The 25,848-nt window shown below is 37.0% G+C and overlaps 3 protein-coding genes across 4 annotated transcripts in view; 1 reads left to right on the plus strand and 2 right to left on the minus strand.

The window, feature by feature from the left end:
- Positions 1-25,848, plus strand: part of LOC121798419 (DEAD-box ATP-dependent RNA helicase 21-like) — a 794,448-nt gene that overhangs the window by 669,904 nt on the left and 98,696 nt on the right. The window lies entirely within an intron of this gene.
- Positions 1,300-2,835, minus strand: LOC121798441. 2 transcript variants are annotated; one of them, XM_042197448.1, is made up of 3 exons: positions 2,699-2,835; positions 2,507-2,581; positions 1,300-2,341 (listed from the first exon to the last, which is right to left on the minus strand). In XM_042197448.1, the coding sequence occupies exons 1-3, from the start codon at positions 2,750-2,752 to the stop codon at positions 1,484-1,486; spliced, it is 987 nt and encodes a 328-aa protein (XP_042053382.1). In that variant the 5' UTR covers positions 2,753-2,835; the 3' UTR covers positions 1,300-1,483. The 2 variants fall into 2 exon arrangements, with proteins under 2 accessions (XP_042053382.1, XP_042053381.1); XM_042197447.1 differs by having other exon boundaries at positions 2,507-2,584; positions 2,699-2,823.
- Positions 16,581-18,136, minus strand: LOC121798449 (chlorophyll a-b binding protein, chloroplastic-like). The gene is made up of 5 exons (XM_042197461.1): positions 17,921-18,136; positions 17,598-17,780; positions 17,479-17,516; positions 16,885-17,399; positions 16,581-16,797 (listed from the first exon to the last, which is right to left on the minus strand). The coding sequence occupies exons 1-5, from the start codon at positions 17,971-17,973 to the stop codon at positions 16,780-16,782; spliced, it is 807 nt and encodes a 268-aa protein (XP_042053395.1). The 5' UTR covers positions 17,974-18,136; the 3' UTR covers positions 16,581-16,779.

Below are 25,848 nucleotides of genomic sequence, written 5' to 3' on the forward strand. Positions count from 1 at the left end.
CCATATGATAACAGTGTGTGAATAATATTCTGGTGAAAATGTGAATAGTTTGTAGAATAAACTATAAAAATCCATGTCGCAAATCTTCATATTTAAACAAATTTTCATTTGATAAGAAACTCTTGCCTCTCTCTCTCTCTCTCTCTCTCTCTCTCTCTCTCTCTCTCTCTCTCTCTCTCTCTATAATGAAACCAAAACTTGAAATCTGAACACCAAAAGAAACTGATGATTTCAACAATAGAACAAGAAAGATTAGATGGAAGCATGCATTGTCATCACGAGATGAGATGAAATGAAATCTCTCTTTCACTTGTTTGAGTTAATTACAGGCATCCTTGACAGCATCAGCGGCACACCTTGTGCCTTAGCCTGCGCCTGCTGTCCAGCCTATATCCATTGAAGAACAAACATCTGATCAACAAATCAACATTTCATATTGATTTTAGTTGTTAAGTTATATTTTAAAAGAGGAGATAATAAATTTAATTAATTACATTTTGAACTGATTCTTTGGCAGATTGTGCAGCATTGCCAGCTTTGTCCACAACTGGCTAGCCTTCAGAAATTTGAATAGTTATAAGTTACTATTTTGTTTAATAATGTTATGTGTAAAAATGTACCCGAGCTTGACCCTTGGTCTGTCCGGCTTGGTAGCTAGCATTATCCATTCTGATTGACTATACAATTAACAGCACAAATATGTGGAGAGAGTATGTGAGAAAGTATACTAGTGGTACTAGCATATATATTGGTTGATTGATTGGGAGAGATGCTCTCTATAAAAATGCAATTTATTGAATTTCAGGCCTGCTTAATTAATATTGCCTATTATATCTTCTTCTTGATCCACAAACATTGATGTACTTAATTCTTGTTCCACCTCATGCTTTTTCTCTATTCATAGCATTATATATCCACACCAGATCCTCCATTTTCTCAATTCTTATTTCTAGTTTTGTAAATGTTAAAAATTGCTTGGAACTGGTTCAACCGGCCGACGGTTCACAGACAAACAGTCTGTTCTTCAATTCAAAACGATTTGATTCATTACTTGTTTAAATATATAAATCGCGGACCAAATAGAGCCATGCATTTTGAAAAACATTGATACATGTTAGATCAACTTGCATTTGAACAAAACCATTCCAATAGCAAATTAGCAAATGCAGTACCACTAGTATAATTTCTCTGATACCAAATGACTGATTATAGTATACCCCCCTCAGTCCGAGAATTTTTTTATGGATTCTTAACCTTTTTTTTTTTACATCTAATGATCATTCATACAAAAGTAGCCAATTAAGAAACAAGGAGCCATGGTCAGTATTATATTTATCCAACACAACACGATTATTGCAAAAGTAAATCCTTGCTCAAACAAATACGTTATGTAGTAGTAAAAATCATCATAAAAAGGCCAAATTGTAAAAGGCGTAGTATATATATTTGCACCAAAACAAGGGTGAATTTAATTCCATATATGTTAAGCAGAAGGCGCGTCCGTCTCAAACGACTTCCTCCTCACCAAGAGGCAGGTAACCTTGGACGGGTGCGCGTGCGCCACATCAACTGTGCACGTGACGAAATCAGGGCGGTGCAGCGCCAGCGACCGGAGGCACTCCTTTCCGGCCTCCAACCCGGCAACGTCAAGCAGCACGTGCCACGAGTTCCTATGCGCCTCCGATATCCAGTGCATGCTGGAACGGAGAAAGCCCCCTTCTCCATTCGAGCACACAGCTGGATAGGCAAAGAGCCCCTTGGGGCTGCACTTGCACTTCCTCCTGAAATACTGGCTCAGCTGGGAACCCTTTATCCTGAGGTCCAGCCAAGCCGCGGGTGCCCCCACCACCTTGGCGTCCTTGGACGCCGCCACCTCCCTGATGATGGCGTCCTCGTCTTCAGGGAGCACGGTCATGTAGTAGTTCCCCCTGAAGAAAGGGTAGGAGTCCCCAACCATGGTTAGGGCCTCCCTGACTGTGGCGGTGAAGACGACGAGGTAGTCCTCTGAGGTGAGGCCGCAGCTGTCGAGGGCTCGGTTGCGGGCCTGGATCTCGGGGATGGACATGAAGTTGCCCTGGAAGGAGGTCTTCTTGGTGAGGGTGTCGACCAGCTTGGAGGGCGACAGCTGGATCCTAGTGATCATGTCAGAGGTGGAAGATTCAGGAGCGGAACGGTCAGGGAGGCAGAGGCCGTTGCAGTACTCCGGGTACTTGGCCAGGACGTACTGCTCCACGTACTGCATTTCTGCAGGGGTGATGGGGCCCGACCACCTCAGGTCGAGCCCCTTCAGTGTCGAGATGGCCTCGGCCACTAGGTGCGCGGGGATCACTCTGTTCTCCTTCTGTTTTTTTTTAAATATTAGAGATTATTAAAAAAACTTATGTGAGATTGTCTCATAGGTGGTCATGACCAGAACCAATTTGTTTTGGGGTTGTGATCATGACCAGTCAAACTTGACTGAAGCAAATAAATAGATATGAGAGAAAGGATGAAAGGAGGAGCTTGCCTTAAAGACCATGCTGGTTGGCCTGCTTGGTGAGGATGATTGCAATGATTCTTCTCCTTCTTCACATTCCACTTCCTTCTAATAATTAATATCAAACATACACCAAAAAGTTTCAAATATCTATATGTGAGTAAATAAAAAATAATAGTAGTAGAATTTAATGATGACAAAATCATGAAATATGAGTAGTACCTTGGAGTTTCTATCTGTAGTAGCCTGTTGCTGAATGCTTATTTCTGGTAACATGATAGCTTAGATTAGAAGGAAGTACAAATGAGATGGGAGAAGAAGAATATAGATGATCAGCACAAATTAAATATTTATTGGTGGATGCACAATTAGTACATGCTTATATAATAAATAATGGTGATATTTAGAAAACATTGCGAGACAAATAGCGTAAAAAAAAAATAGCGTAAAAAAAAACATTGTGATGTAACCTTTTTAGCTTACATCACAATTTGATGTAATCAGCAGCATCACAAAAGTTCAGTTGTTTCTTTCCCTGCTTTTACATTATCTATTTCTGGAGTTCGGAATGTGATTACAAGAGATAGGCGTACTATTTACTTTTAAATTTCGAGACAAATGGGATGTTTTTAATTCGGGTGTGACTTAAAAACCTTAGCTTCTGAGATGGATTACCAAATAGTATATATATTAAATTCAATTATAAGAAGAGCAAAAAAAAAATCTCCCTAATTCTAATTCTTGATCCTGCTCTATTATAAGTTGATTGATTGAAACAAGTTTGGAGAAGAATTAATCGCGTCTAGAAAAGGCTGTTCACTTTCCTTATAAAAAATAGAACTAATAGTACTTGTTTTAAGTATTTCAAAAGTTGATCTTTATTTTGAAAGTGACAATTTGAGCAACGGAGAACCGTCGCACAACTAGAGGTCGGACCCACCCTCTTGTTCTTAATATATAGTCTATCCTGCTGAAAAATATATTTTTGAATATATTTAGATAAAATCGTTAGGTTTCAAGCCCTGTTTTGAATAGGTTTAGGAAAAATCATCTTTAATGTATAGTTTAGTACCGGAAATGGTTTAATAAAATATTGATTCGGTCTGTGGGAATATTACGTATATACCAAAGCATCTTTTATTTTGAAATGCAGTGTGCAAAAAAACAATTGGTCGAATTGATGTTTTCTCGAGTATAATATGTATTGTGTTTATTGCTAAATAATTTAAAAATCACCCCCGTTTAAATGGATGATTCCTTATTCAGCCTACTTATTTTATGGAGATATTCTAATTGTTTTGAATGGCAGTTATTAAGCATGCCTCTTGTCTTCAGGAACTATAACTAAACTTAACCGTTTAAATACTTTTTAATGGACAAATCATAGTACATGTTAAAGAATAAAACCAATCAGAAGTCGAATTCAAAGGAACTAATAAAAATCTTCAAGTTGTATTGAATGGACCGAAATTTATGAGATGCTAGAAGAAAAATGATGGTTTTAGTTTAAAAACTACTACTGTCACTTAATAGTAAAAGTTATAATACTAATGTTTAGTAGAACATTTGTATTGAAGCAATAAAAAAATTAATTTTACAAGCAATAACATAATTTCGCATGTACTACTCTCATATAATAAAATTGGAGTCATGGATGGATTAGATAAAAGTGAATAGAAAAATAAAAACTAAAGCAGTTGAGGCATATTAGATTAGAAGCAAGACAAGATTTAATGTGTAGTGCTTTTTCACCAAAAATAATTGGAAGACGAAGCCTTTATAATAAAGACAGTCAACACAATTAGGTCACAGTTTTTTCATACATTCTTGGAATTTTGCTAGAGGGGTATCTCCCAACTACTGCCATCACCATGGATGAGCACAAGAATTGACAACATTATGTTACTATTATAAAGCAAGTTGGAGGAGAAAAAGAAAAAAACCAATGTAGCTTAAACTTGAATTTCCTTCCTAATGACATGGAGTGGATCTTTGCATTTGATCGCATAGTATACGAACATGGGATATTCAATATTTAGATTAACAGAGCTCCAATTATCTAAATCATGGATTACCATAACCAAAAATAACATCTATGATAGTTTACCATAAGTTGATGCAAAAATGAAGCTAAAAGCTGGGGAAAACTTAAAATAAATGATGGTGAAAGCCATAAAAGTAGTCGACATCAATTGCAACAACTTTGACTAATACAACTTCAGTTTGAATGCATAAGAAAACACTGTCGACTGAGCTCTCAAATGCCAATAAATCAAATTATATTAAAGTGCAAACAGAGACTACGTTATACGCCTCTATCAGCAGGCTCCACAAGATCAGTCAGCACCAAACTTATGTAGGTGTTACAAAGCCTCAGCAAAGTGCAAACTATATTCGAATGAGGATCCGTTTTCTTTGCTAAATTTCCACATACAAAATTCACAAGGTAACTATCTAAGCTCACTATATAATAGGAAAGCCAAAGAAAATATGAGAGTTACCCCTGCAAGTTTGGTATACAGACTCAAACTGGAACTAGTTTAACAAAAAAATACTTGGATGAATACAACTCGATCACATATATGTTCCCATGAATAACAAAATATTCAAATCAGTAGCATTTTTCAATGATAAACTACTCCACATAATAGAGTCTTATAGTTGTATGAATTATGATAGGGAATGAACTGAGACATCACCAAATCATATTTTCTAGAATGAATCTTGTATTTCAATTACTACTAACTAATTGAGACAACTAGCAAGCACGTTGTTAATTTCCTTATCATCAAACTTCAAGTATGAGAATGGAGTAATGTTTAGAGGTAGAGATCCTTATCAATGAAAAGACTATACTTAGTAGAATCCAGAAAACTATCCTTCCTTGCACTTTTGGAAACCGTTAGATTGAACATGAATAATAATCCTCATTGTCCAGCTAATGACTTCAACCGGAATTCCCTATGTCATATTGCATAAGATCACATTAATAGATAGTATAAGACCATACTATTTGGATAGCTCATGACATGAGTACGTATCTGCTAATAATATCGTGAAAAGTTCGCCTTAAGGGCTACCTGCAACATTATGATGGTGCCAAATAAGACGACACATTTTCAGATAGTCATTTAAACTTTAAATGCCAACATAATAGATACAAACTCCATGAAATCATGCTTACCTCTGGGATTGGCTTCTGAAGAACTGATTTAACATCAATAACCATGGCTTGCACAAATTCGTTATCTCCAATTCCAATTGCTGTGAACCCTCTAACTATTGGATAATACTTCACATACAATATATGTTAAGTATCAAATCAATATGGTACTAGATTTTAGATAGCTAATGTACAAAGTAGTGGACTATATATTTAGGGTTCGATTGGTTGCCTATGTTAGAAAATGTAGGAAAGCAAATACTATCATTATTTTACAATACTTTCTAACTTTTCATGGTAGAGATAGGTAACCCTATTTATTGTTTGGTTGCAGATTAGGAATTCTTCTGCAGTATTTTTGTATATTTGGTTCAAATAGCAAAATAATATGATATGCAACCAAAAAGACCATTATATCCCTTAAATTAATTTGTAAACCCCATGTTACCCTTGAACCCAAATTTAGCGGTAAAAGGGAGGCAAAAATTTCAGAATCCCGCCACCATATTTTTCACCCATTCTACATATATTAAAATTTCAGCCTCTCCCTCCCATTTTCATTGACAGCGTAGAACTATTGGAAAGCCTCCTTCCAATCTCTGCGCGTGGGTTCGAGCTCTAAGGACGAAGCACAAACTTCGGTCCATCCAAGTAGATATAAATTGTTTACCGGTGAGTTATTAAATAATTAAATAATTATGGGATCCATGATTATTATGAAACAAAAGTATCATTTTATCATTTTAAACTATCATTTTGTTCCCTCAAACTATTATTTTATGATGCAAAAATATCATTTTATCATCCAAAAATCTAAAACTATCATTATGAAACTAAAGTATCATTTTATCATTTGAAACTATCATTTTATTCCATCAAAGTATCATTTTATCATCCAAAAATCTAAAACTATCATTATGAAACAAAAGTATCATTTTATCATTTGAAACTATCATTTTATCCCCTCAAACTATCATTTTATGATGCAAAAGTATCATTTTATCATCCAAAGAACTAAAACTATCATTCTGTGCGCCCAAGCGTTAGGATTTCTTCCGCTGGAGCAGATTGCAGCAATTTACCCAATTTCTTCCACCCTATTTGCCCAATTTCTGTGCGCCTAATTGGGCGTTAGGAATTCTTCCGCTCAATGAAGCAGATTGCAGCAATTTTTGCTGAGATAGATGAAGGATAAATTGGTAAAATCTAATTTAGTATTAATTGATGGAGCCATGGATACATCTATATCCCAGGGGTGATAGGAGGTTAGAGATAACTCAATAAAGTGGTTAACTATCCCAAAAACTAAAACGGGTCAGGATAGTTTTCCGGGTCAAAAATCTTTTTCCAAAAGTGAACCAAACAGAGGAAAATGCAAGAAAACATTCCACTAACCTATTGTTTCAAGGCAACCAATCGAACCCTTAGGGATCACAATTTAATCCAGGGAAAAAATACTCCTACTTCACTGGATAAGGATAAAAATTATGCTATTCAATATTTCAACTCAAAGGAGCCTTAATGCAGGTAGGGATCTATGTAATTCTACCTTTTGATCTGGAGCGCCAATAACTATATTAGCAGTCTGTCCCACCCTTCCTTAATTCTGCCTTTGAAACTTCTCAACTTTCCAAAACATATAACCTCAGCAAATTCAAAGTCCCTAGTCCTAGTAGTGTAACAAAAGCATGTATTGACAATGACAACCGCATTTTATTAAAAGAAATTAATAACACAAACTTGGGCGTCTCACGAAAGATTCAAGTTTCAACGCAACCATTTATAATTTTGAATTTGAATGGGAGGTCGAATTTTCTAGATGAGAGACAGGCACTCTAGTTTTGCTTAAGAGAATCCGCAATGGTGCGGATGTCCTGACGGACTTCCCAAAAACACCTTCTGCCACATCATAAGGACATCCCAATGCATAATGACGGACATCCACAATAATAAAAATTCACAAATTCACAAATATGCAATTTACGGAATTAAAATTTTGACACGAATACAGGGAAAATGCAACGATTTTATTTTTAAAAAAAGCATACATATTTAAATTAAAAAAAGTACATAGTTCACACAAAAAACCATCCCAAACCAAAAAACGATTCAAACAAAATACATGTTATGTCTTGAATCTCTATAATTTGCCGCTAGCCGAACGGGGTCTGTATGATATGCTTTTGTTTTAGGCCTTCATTTTCGACGATAATACATGCGTTAGAGTTTTTAAAAAAATTGTATATATAGAGTTTGTAACGAGTCGTATACATAGAGTTTGCAACGAGCCGTATATATAGAGTTTAAAAAATAAAAAATAAAAAATCGGGACGTCCGTCGTGGCACCACAATGGCGGGCGTCCCGACGGACATCGTCGGAAAGCCGCGGATGTGCGGTGTCCGCGTCCGCCCCTCCCTCGCCTAATGGCGGACGTCCCGCACGCCGGTCCGACGTCCGACGGGACATCCTCCATTTCGGATGCTCTAAGGAAAAATCACAATAAAGTTGTTGACAAAGTTGTATACTACTCCCTCCGTCGTCAATAATTCGTCACCATTTGACACAGCACAGGTTTTTAAAAAATGTAATAGAAAGTGGGTTGAAAAAGTTGGTGGCATGTGAGTCCTATTTTTATATACTCCATCCGTCCCTCAAGAATATGCATTCTTTCCTTTTTAGTCCGTCCCACAAGAATATGCACTTTCTAATTTTGGAAAGTCTTTTCTTTCTAATGAGGTGGAACTCGTTCTCCACTAACAATACTGTATTTACTTTTTCTCTCTACCTCTCTCTTACTTCAAAATTTTACATTAAAACCCGTGCCGACCCCAAAGTGCATATTCTTTGGGACGAAGGGAGTATTAGTTTTATAATAAAATATGAGGGCACTATAAAAATAGTAAAAGTGAAATGAGATAAATTTTTAGGCACGGATAAAAATGAAAATAAGTGACAAATTTTTAGGAGGGAATACTAATATTTGCAATGAAATATACAAAGTGAAAATGTTCAATCTTAAAACTTGTGATTTTAATAGGAGTGTAAATTATAGGAGTACAAAATTTACAAATCGCACATTATCAACAGAGTTAAGGTTTATGTAAATTTAGGACCGAAAATCTAAAGAAACGACAAATCCAAGCCCCTTGGCCTAGCGGTAAAGGGTGCTGGATACCGCCTCCATCCTGGAGGTCTCGAGTTCGAACCCTGGGTGGCGTAATTTGTCTTTCCTCCTTGTTATAGGAGTTGATTTGTAATTTCCTCCTTCATATATATGATATAAATATATGAAGTTAATTTTTTTTTTTTTTTAAAAAAATCTAAAGAAACGACAAATGAATGATGGAGTAAACACAAAATGATTACCACTAGGCATGCACACGGGTCGAAACCGGCGGTTCACGGTTCATCATTACCATGAATCGGAACCGGCCAGCCAAGCGGTTCACGGTTCATCATTACCATGAATCGGAACCGGCCCGCCAAGGGTCCCGACGGTTCCAGTTCCGATTCAAAAAACCGCCGGTTCCTGAGGCGGTTCAAAACCACCGGTTTTTTGCCTGAACCGCCGGTTCCGGGCCGGTTCGGCGATTCGTAATTTTTTTTTTTTGCATTTTTTATTTGTTTATCTATGAAATATGCGTAAATAAAATTAAAAAAAAAAACGATGAAAGTTGCAATTTTATTGAGATTACAAGTTACAACAATTACAAATCACAAAAAAACTTAAAGTCTTAAACAAAAATTTAAATACAACGAGACTACTAGTCTACAACTACAACGAAGCTAATTACAAATTACAAAAAAAACTTGAAGTTCTGAACAATAAATAGTATATATACTCTTAGTCGGCGAATGAGATCTTTCTACATAACTAAATTGAGGACACCTTTAGCAATTCAACCTTAAATGTTGAGTTTAGTCTAACAATCAACAATTATAGTAGAATTGTCAAAAGTTTCCCGAATTCAGCCTAATAGAGAAATCTACTTCATCGACTAGAGTATATAAAATACAATTATTTAATTGTATTTGCATATTTTTAAACTAGAAACAAATGAGAAAAAAAAAGAAATAAAAGAAAAAGGACTTGAGCTCAACTTAAATTTAAAATTTAAGTTGAGGTGCCTACGTATCCCCAATGCTCATTTGCATTAGGGAATCAAAGCCCACTTAGTTCTCTTACCTTACTTACCTATTTGGCTAGGCCGGCGGTTGACGGTTGGCCTATGATTCACCCCCGGTAAATTCTTCTTGTGATCCCTCCTGACGACCATCCCAATCATTTTCTTATTCTCTGACGTCAGCTTTGGCCCAATCATCAAGTAACATCACGACTTCTATATTTTTCGCGGAGAGCATACTTCTTGATTCATCCAACACACGTGAGCCAACACTAAAAGCGGACTCGACGGCGACAGTGGAAGCCGAAACAGAAAAAATCTCCTTGGCCATTGACGTAAGTATAGGAAAATCTTTCACGTGTGTTCCCCACCAATCGAGGACGTCGATTTGGGCGGGAGGAGTAGGACCTTCATCACCAAAGGAAAAGAGTGAATCGAAATATAAATCTAACTCACTTACCATACCTGAGGTCGACCTTCCGCCGATACTGTAGATGTATAGGTCGGCTAATTGGGATTGCGCGACGGGGTCATCATAATCGGCTTGAAATGCGAAGCCAAAGTTATGTTGTTGAGGAGGGGGAGGTCTTCTGACTTGGTGGGTACTGTTATACTTGGTTTCATATTCGGTGTAGAGAGCACGCAAGTTAAACTCGAAGGTTTGTTGGATAATTGACTGGTTCGGGAGGTTTATTTGAAATATTTCTGAGAGGTCTACTCCGAATTCGTCACTGGTATCTGATTGCAATGCTTTAAGTGGACCAAGATCAATAGAACTCAAATTGTTATAATAAAAATCTAAAATCTTGGATGTACCGACTAATTTCCATTTTGGATCCAAGACCTTTGCAATCAAAAACACCGTTTGAATCTCACTGAAATACTTAAGTCATTTCTCAATCATAAAATATAAAACATATATCAATTCAGGTGAAGAGTAAGCATTTTTTATCGCAGTTTTAAAACCAAGTGATATATACATGCAATGCTCTAAAACCCGAACAGCAGTGCAATAATAAACACCCGATAATTCAACAGTTGCATTTTTGAAATATTTGAACAATTTAAATAAAGCCACGCTATGATCCCAACAACTATGCGAAAAATATAAATCAGAAACGGGATATGTTCTAAAAAAATCACACAAAGAATCTTTATGCGTCAAAGTAGAATTCAGACAATCATATGTCGAATTCCATCTATGAGACACATCCATGGTAAAATTCGTATATCTTACATTCTTTTGATGACAATACTTCTTCCAAGTTTTGCCAATAGGTGATTTTTGATGGATTAATCTAACGGCAGTTCTAATATGACTAACATGCTTTTGCCATAATTCAAGCGCATCTTGTACACATAAATTCAAAATATGACATATGCATTTTTGATGAAAATACTTACCTCCAATAACCGGAGCACAAGCCGCAATCAAGTCATTAATACTTGCAGTGTTAACAGTTGCATTATCAAAACCAACAGAAAATATCTTATTGCATAATTGAAATTCATTCAAAACTTGAATAATTAAAGAAGCAATTTCGAGTGCAGTGTGTGTCTCAAATTCTCTAAAACCAATTAAATGTTTGTTCAAAGTCCAACTATTGTCCACAAAGTGAACCGTAATGCCCATGTATGAATGCCGGTTAAAACAATCAGTCCATACATCTGAGCAAATGTTCACTTTGTGTCCCAAGTTTAGTAAATAACGTGATAATTCAACTTTTTTCTCCAAACATTGTCTAACGGTAAATCGTTGAACGGTCATTCGACCTACTCTTTTGATAGCTACGTTCAAACCACTTTGCATAGTAACCTCAAATTTTTTGTCATCATAAACATTAAAAGGAAAATGCTTCATTGCAGTCATCTAGTCATAACGTCAGCAAAAAATTTTTGATCATATTTAAAAAGAGGCGTACCTGACGAACCTGAGCCACTGGGTTGGAAGTTTAGTTGGGTTTGGGTAAAGGTAGTCCCACATTCTACCGGATGCTTAGTCACCAAATGACGACGGAGGGTGCCATATCCTCCACCACTGACAAATTTGTAGACTTTATCACAGTAGTTACAATATGCATGAAACGCCGATGTCTCTTCTTGAGAGTGCGAATCATGAGGACTTGGAATCACCACCGGGACTTTCTTGTAGTGTTTAACAAAAATATCAGATTTCAAAGCTTTTGTAGTGTTAGTGGGTGGAGGGGGAGGAGGCATGTCCTCATTTCCGCCGGTGCTAGACGGAATATGAGAATGAGATCTATCATCATTGTTGTCCGAGTCCGACGATATAGACACGTCGTACTCGTCATCTTGTTGTTGGGAACTACCGACGCCCCTCCCCACCTTGATGCATTTCAGCGAGTAGCATGGTCATCCTATGATCTTCTTCTATCTATAAATATTATATAAATTGAAGTTTTAATTAGGAACAAAAAAAATTAAAAAACTCAATCTTATGAAATTATGAATTGTAAAAATAATTTTATTTTTTAGAACTTACTTGCATGCGTTTAGTCGTCACTCAAGAAACCTCTTCCATAACTTCTCGACGACTAGGTCACCTTGATTTTGAGGGACGACTACTTTGATCTTGGGCAATTCCTTTACCCCGATCACCACGTCCCGGTCCACCACGAGAAGAAGACATAGTGCAAAATGAAAGTAGTATGGAATATGAAGTATTGAATAAATGGTAAATTACGAACACAACAACAAATATAGTAGTAATTAGTAAACAAATTGAGCAACTAGAGAGAATGAGGAGAGAATAGAGAAATTGAGATTGAGAGAAGGAAATCCTTGTTAACACAAGAATGGGGTGAGTAAAAATGATGGGGGAAGTATGGTATTTATAGGAGTAAAATTGGAAGAAATAAAAAAAATATTCAAATTTTATATTCGGTCGGTTTACCGCTTGAACCGTCGGTTCAGTCCAAAACCGGCGGTTCAGTCCACGGTTTCTGACGGAAATCGGCGGTTTCTGACCGATTTTCAGGCCTATACACTGCCACCTATGCTCTGCCACCTGAAAAAGCACCTGAACCGTCGGAAACCGGCGGTTCAAATCGGTGGTTTTTCTGCACACCTAGCCTGACATAGCCGTAATCCCATCGTTGGAACCGTTGAACCGTCGGTTTGAACCGGCGAACCGCCGGTTACGGTTCACGATATTCCCTAACCTGAACCGCTCGTTTGAACCGCCGAACGGCCAATCAGTTTGAACCGTCGACTCCGGTTCCGGTTCATGAACCGCCGGTTAACCGGCGGTCCGGTTCGGTTTGTGCCTGTGTAATTACCACCACCACCACTCCAATCCGACTTACGTGTACTCTTCCACCACCACTTCCCCCGTACATACACACAATCCCTTCCAAAATCCAAATCTAAATTCAAATCCACCCCCAAATTTCCCATCGATTCTACTCAATTATGGCCCCGATCGTGTTAACCCAATTAGCCACCGGCCTCAGCGTATTGGCCGGGGCGGTTCTCGTCAAACAGGTGATGGATCACAACCCCATGATGGGTTCGGGCCGGACGCCCAGATGCCCCAGCTGCAACGGAACGGGCCGGGTCACCTGCATGTGCACCCGCTGGAATGACGGCGATTACGGCTGCCGGACTTGCGCCGGATCGGGCCGGATGGCCTGCAACAGCTGCGGTGGGACCGGTACGGGCCGGCCCATTCCGGTTCAGATTACGGTTCGCCCCCCGCCTTCTTGAAGACCCTTCGGGTTTGTTGCTCTATGTAAAATGTAATCTTTATGTATCCATAATTCTTCGAGAAGACCAGAGAGACAGACAGAGTCACATACAGATGACTGCTGGGATTGCTCTTTTTAGGATGTAACTAATATTACAAAATTTATGAAATTGATATACTTTACTGTTAATGGTCACTAAACATTTCGCCTTTTTCAAGATTTCTGTTTTTCTGTCTGGTTGAAGTTTGTCTGGCATATTGATTTCTGGCCTCAGTTGTATTATGTAGTAGTAGTAGTAGTTTAATTTTGTGTCTTGTTGAAGGTTTTAACCATTGAAAGTTGAGGTGTTGTGCATTTTTGGGTCATTTTATTTTCTGTTACCATTTATTGCATGTTTTTTCAATCTTTACGCTAGGAAAAATGCAAGATATGTTTCTTTGTAATGGCTGGGACTCTCTGGCTTACTTTCTGTTTGCTATCTGGATCTTTTCTCCCCTCGAAATCTTTAATCTTATTTCATCTTTCTCGAGTTGTTGAAGCTTTTATTCTTAGGTACTTTTCCTCTTTCATCTTTTTGCTGAATTTTTAGAACTTATTAGTAATTGGCTATGCAAGATATAATATTGTTGATGAGAGCTCTGAAATTCCTGTATTTAGCTGAGATTAGATATCTGGTTTCTAAAGCTTCTTAAGTTATTACTGAATTCACGGTATAATGCTGGAGTTCAGTTGTACTATTTGATAAATGGTGTAGTATAATTTATTACTACAATCATGCGCTCCCCCCAAATTGTTAAGCTGTGTGGCTTGAACCATGGCTTCATGAAAACTGTAGAGTGCGGTGAACTAGAGCCTTTAAAAATTCAGAGTGGTGGTTCGTATTGGAAAGTATCAGAATCAGAGATATTTTTGGATCAGATAATCTGAGTTTCTGGTTGATCATTATTACTGAATCTTGTAATCTATGTTGGTAAACAATTTACCACGAGAGCTAAGAGCTAGAGGAAGATTAATACTTGCATCTTATGACTACCATTTAGAATTAGAGGCACTAAAAAGTATGTGGCTGAGCCTTGTCCGGGTTGTTTACTTGGTAACTTCAATTGGCTTATTTTGTCTCTTCGCTTTGAGGCTTGAGAGAGACATTCACCTTGTTATGCTTATGTTTATGATTGAACTTAATTCATATTCGCTTAGTTGTCCTATTATGTAGAACTGTGTGAAGCTGTCATGTAACTTCAAGTATCTTATTACATGTAACTATGCGAATCTTTATAATCATCAACAAAGTAGTAACATATTCAAGATGAGTATTTAAAAATATATTCTCCTTCCCTATCAAGCAAGAACTCTTAGGACGTGCAAGCTTGAGTGCCACACCAAATTTTGGATGTTTCCTTCCAGCATAACGTTTTTTTTTCTTTTTTACTTAAGGATACTTACCTTTCGAACTCAGGTCCTACTGTCTTTAATAACCAAACTTCACTAAAGTTGAAGCTTAGTCTTTAAGAATAGATAGCAAGAAGCAATTTATAGGGACATCTCCAATGGAAACTAGGTAACCAACTGAATGCTATACTAAAACTGTGAATTAGAGAAACCTAGTGAAGTAGAGATGAAGGTACACAAGCCCTTGAATTCATTTTGCACATTGAAACTTTTGCAATATCTAAATATTGTTGTGAAAACAACCTAGTAGAATCTTGAATGTGCGTCAATTGAATGTGCATCAATATTGATCTGTAATAGTTTAGTGATTATATTAACATACTGATCAAACATTCTTAGGGAGATCAGACATGTTTGAGATCTTCTATGCTTTCTATCATCAAAGCTATGTTTGTTACTAATAAACTTCACGGTGCTTTAATCTTACCAAGGAAAACTAATCTTAAAAGCATCACACATGAATCAAGATACAGAATTATCTCCCTCATGGACATTTCTTTTATTGAATAGTTCTAGATTCTTGCTTTTCGTATAAAAAATGTACTTCATAAGTTTCAAAATTTAATCCAGTTTTCATGTTTTGTTTGTTTGAATTAACTGAATAAGAAGACCATAAGCTCTTGCACGTCAAGCTGGGATATGAATAATGAGGTAACTATAGCTTTTAGGTTGGTCTAGTTCCATGGTAATTTAAACTAACTTGTAAGATTCTAGATTTATTTAGTTGTAGGTTACAGTATGCTGGAATGAAACATGAAAGCATAAGGATAAAAGGTAAGAATAGAGGAGTGAGCAATAGACGTTTGGCGTCATATATATTACATGTATTTCATATCTACAAAATGAATCATAGATTATACTACTATAAATAGATCATCTCATAGACCATGCACCTAGTAATGGCAAATATGGTTTGAATTGCTAAATGATCCGATTTGAGCACTCAACTATTTTAAGATTTTTTGTTCTTATCTGAAAACCTTGTTGAAATGCTCAAAGCATCTTTAGCAAAGATAAAATTACTGATGAAGACAGGTATTTCATAAATTGATCAGTAACCGACTTACCGTCAACGGTCCATCTGAAACTTAAGTTAAACTCTCTTCTTATTAACATCAAACTGCCTTACTTGAATCCCAACTCTGCATCAATGTATAGGTTATTTTCAAATGGACTCGGTCTTGCTATGCACTTATGAAATTTTAAAGATGCCTCTTGTCATTCACAGTTATGCCATGACTAAACGTTGATGCACACGACCTCAACTGCTTACAACCAAAGTCAGATTAGCAGCAGCATTCAAGATAATCACGCCAGGTGTACATAGAGCTAAGTTTGTGCGTAAGCCTAGGGTTTCCTTGATGAATTCTATTATTGTGCGCATTTTACCTTTTATATAAAGTAACATTGTCATATAGATCCTTCTTACTTCAATACTTCATTGTATTGGTAATGATTAATTGTCTCTTCATATTTGTGATGCTCATTACTAGGATTAGGACTTGGTAGTCCAAATCATACATGATCAGCATGTACAATTTGTGACTTGTAGTTCATATTTGTGATGCTCATTATGTTCTGCTTTATGATTTTCTATCATCAGTGACTAATCTAAGATTCTATAAACTGTCTTCATGATGCATGCATATTGTTATATATATGGACATGATGTGTATTTAGGATTTCTTGGATGCATTTGTACACGGCTTAAGCACTTCTCTACATACATAAGGATGTAGCAGTACACATCTAAACAATGCAACATTAATTTGAAAAACAAACTAAGAATGTCTTGTTCCCTCCACAATTGGTTGCTACTGTTTGTCTCCCACTTGTGCTATCAACTTTGTTGTTTTTTCTTACTTAGGACTGAAAGACTGCATTTTGTAGCGAAACCTTCGTTAGATGTTAATAGACTGTAAAAGTTTAATGCTTGATGCTTCAAATTGTAATGTTTCACTTACAGCAAATATGGTGGCGTGGCCAGGATCAGCAAGGTGAGCAAAGAGGTTATCGATGGGTCCCGTTCCGGTGTAGATATGTTGAAACCATGCTCCCATGACTGCCAACATTGCCAGCCTTCCGTTCTTGATTTCCTTTGTTCTCAGCTCCTTCAGTTTTTGTGGTGATCCAGTGCCCCACCCGAGTGGGTCGAACCACAGTCCACCAGGGTAGCCAACATCGGTTCCAGTAAGCTTGTTGTTGGGGAATATGGGATCAGTGTTAACAGATCCGGGCTTGAGGATGTCTGCCCATCTTCTTCCCTCGGCCCATCCGATGAGAATCAACTCTACAACAAAGAGTGTAGTCGTGTCGGTGAAGTACTCCTGCTCACCGGCAGTGTACCACGAAGGGGTGTTGAGGATGCCGATCTTGGTAAGGAACTCGGGAATGAAAATGCCGGCAGCTCCCAGCATGGCCCATCTGCAGTGGACGAGCTCCGCCTGCTGGTTCCATTTCAAGCTCTCTGGGTCAGATGCTGCAGAAAGAATCGAATCAGTTTAATAGTCAATGGGTGTCTACCAATTTCTGGGTCTAACTGATGCTTGATAATGTACCTAGGCCGAGAGGATCAAAGCCAAAGTCTCCGGGAAGGCTGCACAGCAGGATTCAGATAGGTATCAGAAGTATATTCACAATGCTAACAAAACTGGTGCAAATGGGAATGTTAGCAAACCTGCCATCGAGCCATGGAGGAGGGGTGCTCCCAGGGAACCACAACGGTCTGTCGGGGTCAGCTGCCGCATATACAGCAACTGATCTCTTGTCCGAAGGTGCGGTAAGCTTGCTGACTCTCAACTTTCTTTGTCCAAAGAAAGAGGCCTTAGTTGCTCCCACAATTGATCCATTTTTCTGTGAGCTGCATGATTATCATGGTTACAATGTGATATTTTGCAGGATACTGATTATACAACATATGCTAGGGTAAAAGCTAATGACTCTTTGATCACAAAAATATCATTTTTTTCGTGATTCTTGAAAAAAAAAATAGAAACTTGCCTTGGGGAGAAGGCAACAGCAGCAATGGCTGATGAAGTACAGGCAGAGGCCATTTCTGTGAGCAGGAATGTGTGTAGAGAGTTGAGGAACAGAGAGTTAAATGTATGGATGAATGGGGCTTATCTAGTTAGGAGATGAGTGTGGACGTGTGATTGGCTAGTTGAGATGCCATGTGGTGTGGCTACCACAATCTGTTATACTAATGTGTTTGCCATTTGGCAAAAATCTTACTTGTGGTGCTACTTATTCTCACCTCTTTCTTATTTTCTGTCGCCTTCTATCAAGATTTCCTTCCCTATGTTTTTAGTTTTCAATTACAAGAACAAAATATGTAAAGAATTGTTATATTCTCCTCCACACAAGATGAAGGAGAAGAAGACATAAAAATATGGCCTTAGATCAGATGCATGATAGGTTGAGTGATTGCTTGCACCTCTCAAAGTGAACAATCAATTAGATATCGCTGAATTTGTCTGAAAATGTGAGTAATTGTTATTGGGCTGGCACATTATTCCTAAATAGGCCTGCAGCCCACTAAAATAAATCATGCAATTTCTAAATGTTTATAAATGGTTTCTCGTAAAATTCTCACCGACCATATAAATTGTTTCCTACCTAGGTACTGGCAGTAGTATAATTTAAAGACAATTAAGGGAATGTAAATATGTTGTTCTTGAAAATATATGGGACGTACCTAAATAGAATACAAATCGATTATGGTGAGATGTCTCATCTAAGATGAATCTAGATCAATTTTAATTAATTAAAGCTCAATATTTTAGTCTAGTTATACGGAGTAGATATTATAGAGTGTATAAGGAGAAAGAAAGAAAATACTAGTAGTACTATTAACGATCCTCTTTTAAAATAAAAAAGAAGTAATAAAAAATAAACCTACTGTCCAATAATTCAAAAAAGCTCTAAAAATGATAAAGATTACTTTTAAAATAAAATATAGCATCATAAAATGCACTTCTTTTCATGCGAATGCATGTACTCTCTACGATTTACTTATTAGCTTCATGTAAGTAAAACGTTTCTTTTGCCCTAAAAGTTGTTTCCATATGAGGAAACCTCTATAAATCTTAAACCGATCTAGAAATAAAGGATTAATAATCGAAGCTTCGTACCCAATTTTTTCCCCACAGAATAAAATAAATTTAATTGTTCATTAATAATATGCCCACTTCTAGACGTGTGGGAAATATGGACTGCGACAAAGCATAAAATCAACCACTCATTTAAATAATTCTTAAATAATTTTAATCTTTTGAGTGGAACTCGTTAATTAGCCGTTGTAAATTGATAGTACTACTAACGTATTTTAAAAATCTTAAAAGGACTTTGTATTTTTTTTAAATCAAGAATCCATTTCCATTTAGGAGTCCATTTACGAGACACTTTGTATGATTGAAGAAAACTACATAAAATAAAACATAAACGGTACATAATCTAAACACTCTCTTTATCTCAAATAAATTTTTTGAAAACGAATTTTATTGCAGTATTGATGATAAAAAGAAAAAGTGACTGGAATATTATTAGTGAAAAAAGAAACTTAAATTTCACAAACTAGAAATTGCTTTATTTATAGAATATACTAAAAATGAAAAAAATGATCTATTTTTTTTAAGTAGAAAGTGAAAAAAAATTAAGAACTCATAAATCGAAACCACAAAGGGTCGAGGTTAATTAGTGTATCATTTATATGAAACTTAAGTAGTACTCTTACTCCTTTGTCCTTACCATGAGTGTTCCTCTATCATTCTCTCTCTCAAGCTCCTTGCCACTTCTTTTGCGAGAAATAATTACAAATTTCACAATGACAATTATTTTTTTCCTCTTCTTTTCGTCCAAAAACAAAAAAGAGAGGAGAAGATAATCATAATCTCGATTATAGCCACAAATATAATATAGCCTTTTCTTACAGTTTGCATAAAGGCAAAAAAGGGAAATCGTGCCATGATTTTCAACGTTGAATTATATTTTAAAAAAAATGAATTCCGGGGCATGAGGTCATCAACTACCAGCCTAGGAAAATTTCTCACAATATATTCAACTACAAATTATAGAAATTCAAGGTAAAAGAAATTGTATTTATTCAATTCGTTATCTTACAATTTGACTTCGCATAGATATTTCATATTTGTAGTTTCTTGTTAACGGTTGGTCTTCTATGTATATTTGTTCGTGGCCATCATACAACTTGTAAATAACACACACAAACAAAAGCTTGATTTTGATTTTCTTTGGGAGTTTTTGATTTGGCAGAAGCTATATCATATCCACTTGATTAATTAGTGCAATTGGTCCACAATGTGTAACATAAAATTGGTAAGGATTAAAGAGATATGTATTCCACCCACTCCTCATCTTCAATCTTATCCTCATTTTCCATTAAATTGATATTTTATTTTTTAGAGACCCACCTTTCGTTAAATTATTATTAATATAATTGTATCCAACCTATATATCACTTGCCTCACGCCACCAAAATCATTGCAATTTCAGTTTTACTAATCCGACCAAGCATGATTAATCCAATGAATAATAAAGTTAGATGGTATAATCACATCAAAAGAAGCAATATTATAAAATTAGATCAATCTAGTATCGCACAATATATCGATAAGTAATTACTAGGAATGGTCCAAGCATGATTAATCTATCACCAGGAGTGTTTTAATTATGCAATATACAAATATACATAACATTTAACCAGTCACGATATCACACAATTGTTGCACTCTAAAATTTTAGTTGGAAATAACGTAATATCTGACCTACAAAAAAATATAAATACAACAGACTTTTATGAGAATATCACCCTATATATTTTTCAAATTATTAACATTAATAGGGGTTCCCAATTTAACCGGTCACACACATTAATCGTGCACAATATCTGATCAAATCTTCCATTCTAGGGCAAATAAGATCAAATTATGAACACAATTAATTTTGAGGTAAAAAGAGAATTAAAAGTCAAAAAATATAAATTGCAACCACTTTTAAATGTCTAAAATTGTTGATACTTTGGATTAATTACTGACCATCGACTCATCGTATGGCGAAGAATTCTATTTCAATTACTGTGGTGATTGTGGCTCTACGGTTTTGACCGGTATTGTAGAATAGTCACGTCCAAATATATCGGACATAACTCTAAATATATTTCGGGAAATTAAACATAACCGTCTTATTTTATTATAATTTGGAATATAATGTTGGAATTGTGTTCGGTCAACGCTGTTAGACCGGGTGTCTGGGTCATACAAGCGACATAGTATTAATTTTGTAAAATTAAATGGTATATAATCGATATATGTTTCGAGTAATATGATTGTGGTATATTCATTTTCTCTAAATTGACTAAATTCTCAACGAGTGAGAAATAATTGATTAAAGTTTATCACTTGAATAATCATTAATCAAGTAAATTTAATAGGCTTCTACAAGACGTTAATAAACTAATAATTATGTGCACAAGTGAGGAGTTTTGTAACCCACACGCAAGCCGCTACCACCGCCTGCCTCGCCTTGTGTCGAGTGTTGATCGTCGTGGCACTTTGCAATGTGCACCGTATGACGGGAGCCATGTGTCTTGCACTTGGATCTTGCTAATTGATTTTTGAGTTGTTCTTTGGTCAAGTTGTCGGGGCTTGACTTGGGCCTAGCTTAATCTTTTTAGACCATAACATTTTGCGGGACATTGTAGGAGACTTTTGAACGTTGTCAACGTTTTGTAGGAGACTTTTGACATTATTTTGAATACATGTAATGCGAGTTACCTAGGTTGACATCAATAGCATAGTCATTCCATGCATTCTACACATCATTTTCTGCATAACAAAGCATACCTAAGCTCTGCATAAGTTTATTGTCAAAGTTCTATCATCATCTCATTTAGTTTGCCAAAGTTCGCTTATCTGTGGTGCTGTAACATTTGAGACAAGGTTGTTTCATCTTTGGAGACGACGCATCAAACTAATAGTATTGACGTATATCTCGGCTTACGGAAAGAGGTCTTGCTCGACTGCTCATTACGATTTTGTAGTTTTTTGTATATATACGTGTAATTTCATTTTTGCAGTTCCATTTGCAATTCTTCTTTCTACTTCTATTTTCTTTTAAGATTATATACTCCATATATTACGTCCCAACAAGTTATGTTTTTCTTACTCAGTTTACAACAAATTGTTCATTAATTGGAGAGTGTAAGGGTGTGTGAAGAAGTGACCATATAAAAGTTGTAGATAAATAATTAAATTGCCATAGTATAATAATTTTAAAAGGAATAGCTTACATGCATGCACCTACGTCGTACCGGGAGGCTTGTAAAAAAAACTTAATAACCACCAAACCTACCAAATATACGCCTGATAAGTAGAATTAATCAATAACAAATTACTTAGTCAAATCCTGACTCTAATAGAGTTATGATGGCCTAACTTATTTACCGTCTTAGTTAAGGCTTATCGAAGAGGCACATTTTACATCTCTCGAAGAGGTACTAGACTATACAAATATCATTGTAGACTCGTTACAAACACTCAATATTGTTAATTGAGATATAAGAAATCGAGACAATACAATTTTCTTTTCACAAAATGACTTTTGTTTTAGAATTACTCCACTTGATAAAGTATTAAAGCATAGAATAAACAATAGTTATTGATCTTCCATATATATTCCAAAATGTCCATGTTAATAGCCGAGTACTGTTAATACGAAGATATGTGGCGCTTATCTTAAAATGTGTGTGCATAATTTCTTCATGTTGGTTGTAAATCCATATTCTTGTATTCACATCAAGATTCAAGAGATTGCAACGTCAGTATGATTTATCCATAGCAATTAGTGGAGTGCCCCTGCTTGTAAGCAAAGCAACCAACTACTGAAAAAATATAATAGTATATAAATAAATAGGTGGTCAACACCAACAAAATAATGAGTATCCTCAATTATGAAACGTTTGAGACTACAAACTACACGTCGAAATCATGCATCTATTTCCATCTTTGATGAGCTTCTCATCAAACTCCATTACATCCGAAAACTACTTCCTGAGAATATCGGCATTAACAATTGGAGTTGAAAATGGACATTTCAATCCCGAGCGCCACACCCCACCCCACCCAACCATATCACTAACATCGTCTCTTCCCTATACTATTTATGGACCTACTTTATTTAGGGTCCGTTATGTACGCATGATTGGAATTAGAATTCTACATAATTGAATTTGAAGAAATATTTATATTTTGTAATTCAATTCCAAATCATTTGTTAGGTAAAAATGATATACGGAATTGAATATGAAGTGTGTGTATCATGTGTTTCTATGTGTGGTGTGTGGAGATGCACAATTTTATAAATATTTGTGATTTCAGTTATCTACTTTTGATATGAAATTCAAATGGTGAAATTGGAATTGTATTACAATTTCAAATTCAAATATTTTATGATACCAAAAATTCAATTTGGAATTTAATGCTCCAATTCTGTGATATCGGGCATAGCCTTAAAAGATTTGGATAAAATCGTACTCATATAATGTGCCGATTGAAATTTTTACGAGGATGTGATTGCAATAGAATTTTATTACTCCACTATCAACACACTTATCAAAGACATCAATCACTTCATTAATTTTTAACATTATATATGTGGCAAAATGAACATGTTACAAATAGAAAATAAAAATATTTCGTCAAATTAAAATTGGAAAAAGTATAATCAAATTCTTAGTTCTTATATAATATATATATGATTTTGACAATAATTATATCAAAAATTTTGTTCCTGTCAATTTGATGGAGTAGTATAAATTCCAAAGCTTTTGACAGAATTGATGCCATTAGAGCATCTCCAGTGGGCGGATGTCCCACTCGGACATCCACTAGGACATCCCGAAAACACCTCCCGCCACGTCACTAGGACTTCCCATCCCACTGCCACGTCACTAGGACATCCCCTTCACAATCCGCCCTTCCCATCGCCCTTCCCACTAGGACTTCCCACGATAAAAAAAAATCACAAATTCACAAATAAAACAATTTACGTTTACGGAAATAAAATTTCAACACGAATACGAACGGGAAAAATTAACAACTTCATTTAAAAAAAACATACATGATTTGAAAAAAAAATTACATAGTAATAAAATAAAAAAAAGTACTAACATCAACGTCAACCCTTCCGCGTCCAAACCTCTTCAATAAAATCGTTCTGAAGTCGAACATGGGCATCTGTTTGCCGCATGTCGGCAAATGCACGCATCCGCTCGACCTCTCCATGAGGTACCCCCACGATGTGTAGAAACAGCGGACGATGCATCCTAAAGCGTCGCCGGAATAAGGCTTCCCCAAAACGCGGTTGCGGAGCGAAGTAGTCTGCATACAACCGAATATGTGCAGCAATGTGGTCACGGGGTACTGTAGTTCGACGATGGATCGGCCGAGGTACCGCAGCCTGCTGCCGCCGCTGCGCCCTCTGCTGTAGCAGCCTATCTATCGCACCTTCCACAGCGACCTCCAATTCATTCTCGCTATCACTGTCACTAGACATTCTAGATATACTTGAAATTAGAGATGTAGAGAGAGAAACTTGTTAGCACAAGTGGTGCGAATGAAATAAAATTCAACGAGCCGTATATATAGAGTTTTAAAAAAATTTAAAAAAATTTAAAAATCGGACGTCCGACCCACGCCACAATGGCGGACGTCCGCCCGCCCGTCGCGCAAACGTCCGAGGACACCCGACGTCCTCACGGGACGTCCGTATCCGACCTCCCCTGTCACAATGGCGGATGTCCCGGTCGCCCGTCGCGCACGTCCGACCGGACGTCCGTCATTGGAGATGCTCTTACCCTAAATAGTAGTAAATCCTAATGTTGGGAAAACAACGTAGGGAAGCAAATGACATATCCGGGCATCAGCAATGGGGCGCCCTAAGGCGCGCCACGTCATCAGTTTTATCCTCCTACCTCCCCACCCGCAGTGGGGCGCCCTAAGACGCGCCCTACGGCGTGCCACATCATCATTTTTTTAATATTTACAAAATCCATACGAATTTAAAAAAACTAATAAATTAAAATACGAATTTCAAAAACTTCATTTAATTTAATAAAAATTAATACATTACAATGCGAATTAAAAAAACGCAAACTCAGCGACGGCGGTTACGAGCCCACACTTCTTCAATCATGTCGCTCATGAGCTGAGCATGATCATGTTGGTTGCGCATTGAGGCCTGTCTAGATAGAACCTCATTGAAGCCTAACGGTAACCCTCTATCGGGTGTCGTCGCCGAGATTTATTTTGGCTGGATGTTGAGAGAGAATATGTAAAGAGATAGTCGATATGCTTGTATGTACAAATGAATGAGAAACGAGATTAAAATAGAAAATTAAAAACGCGTGTCATCGTCCGCGTAGCCCACAGTGGGGCGGACGATGGCGCGGTCGATGGCCTATCATCCGCGGCCGTCGTCCGCGTAGGCCGCAATGGGGCGGGCAATGGCGTGGACGATGGACATCGTCCGCGCCCTTAGTATAGGGCGCGACAATTGTCCGCAGCCTATGTCACGCACCTGCAATGGGGCGGACGATGGCGAGCGCGGACGATGCGCCCCATCGGGCGTGCCGTCGTCCACCCCATTGCGGATGGCCTAATACTGTGGCAGTAATATTTGTGACGGTAAAATGTTTAACAACAGTACAATGGAATTAGGGATGTCAATTTAGCCCGCAACCCGTGGGCTGACCCGAATAGCCCGCCAAATTTATAGGGTTAGGGCTGAAAATTTCCAGCCCGATAAAATTACAGCCCGATTAGCCCGCACCCGATTAACCCGCAACCCGTTAGGGCCAGACCCGAAAACCCGATGGGCTGGCCCGAAAACCCGATAAAATTTATATTGTTCTA

The sequence above is a fragment of the Salvia splendens genome, chromosome 4 (assembly GCF_004379255.2).
Source record: "Salvia splendens isolate huo1 chromosome 4, SspV2, whole genome shotgun sequence".
Classification (NCBI taxonomy): domain Eukaryota; kingdom Viridiplantae; phylum Streptophyta; class Magnoliopsida; order Lamiales; family Lamiaceae; genus Salvia; species Salvia splendens.

What these genes read in the sequence shown, in the direction of transcription:
- LOC121798441 (XM_042197447.1), bottom strand. Translation starts at nt 2,752, where the DNA reads ATGTTACCAGAAATAAGCATTCAGCAACAGGCTACTACAGATAGAAAC. An exon ending in CTACAGATAGAAACTCCAAG is followed by an intron (nt 2,585 to 2,698) that starts GTACTACTCATA and finishes ATTAATTATTAG; the next exon opens with AAGGAAGTGGAATGTGAAGA. An exon ending in CAACCAGCATGGTCTTTAAG is followed by an intron (nt 2,342 to 2,506) that starts GCAAGCTCCTCC and finishes AAAAAAAAACAG; the next exon opens with AAGGAGAACAGAGTGATCCC.
- LOC121798449 (XM_042197461.1), bottom strand. Translation starts at nt 17,973, where the DNA reads ATGGCCTCTGCCTGTACTTCATCAGCCATTGCTGCTGTTGCCTTCTCC. An exon ending in GCTGTTGCCTTCTCCCCAAG is followed by an intron (nt 17,781 to 17,920) that starts GCAAGTTTCTAT and finishes ATAATCATGCAG; the next exon opens with CTCACAGAAAAATGGATCAA. An exon ending in CTTTGATCCTCTCGGCCTAG is followed by an intron (nt 17,400 to 17,478) that starts GTACATTATCAA and finishes TTCTTTCTGCAG; the next exon opens with CATCTGACCCAGAGAGCTTG.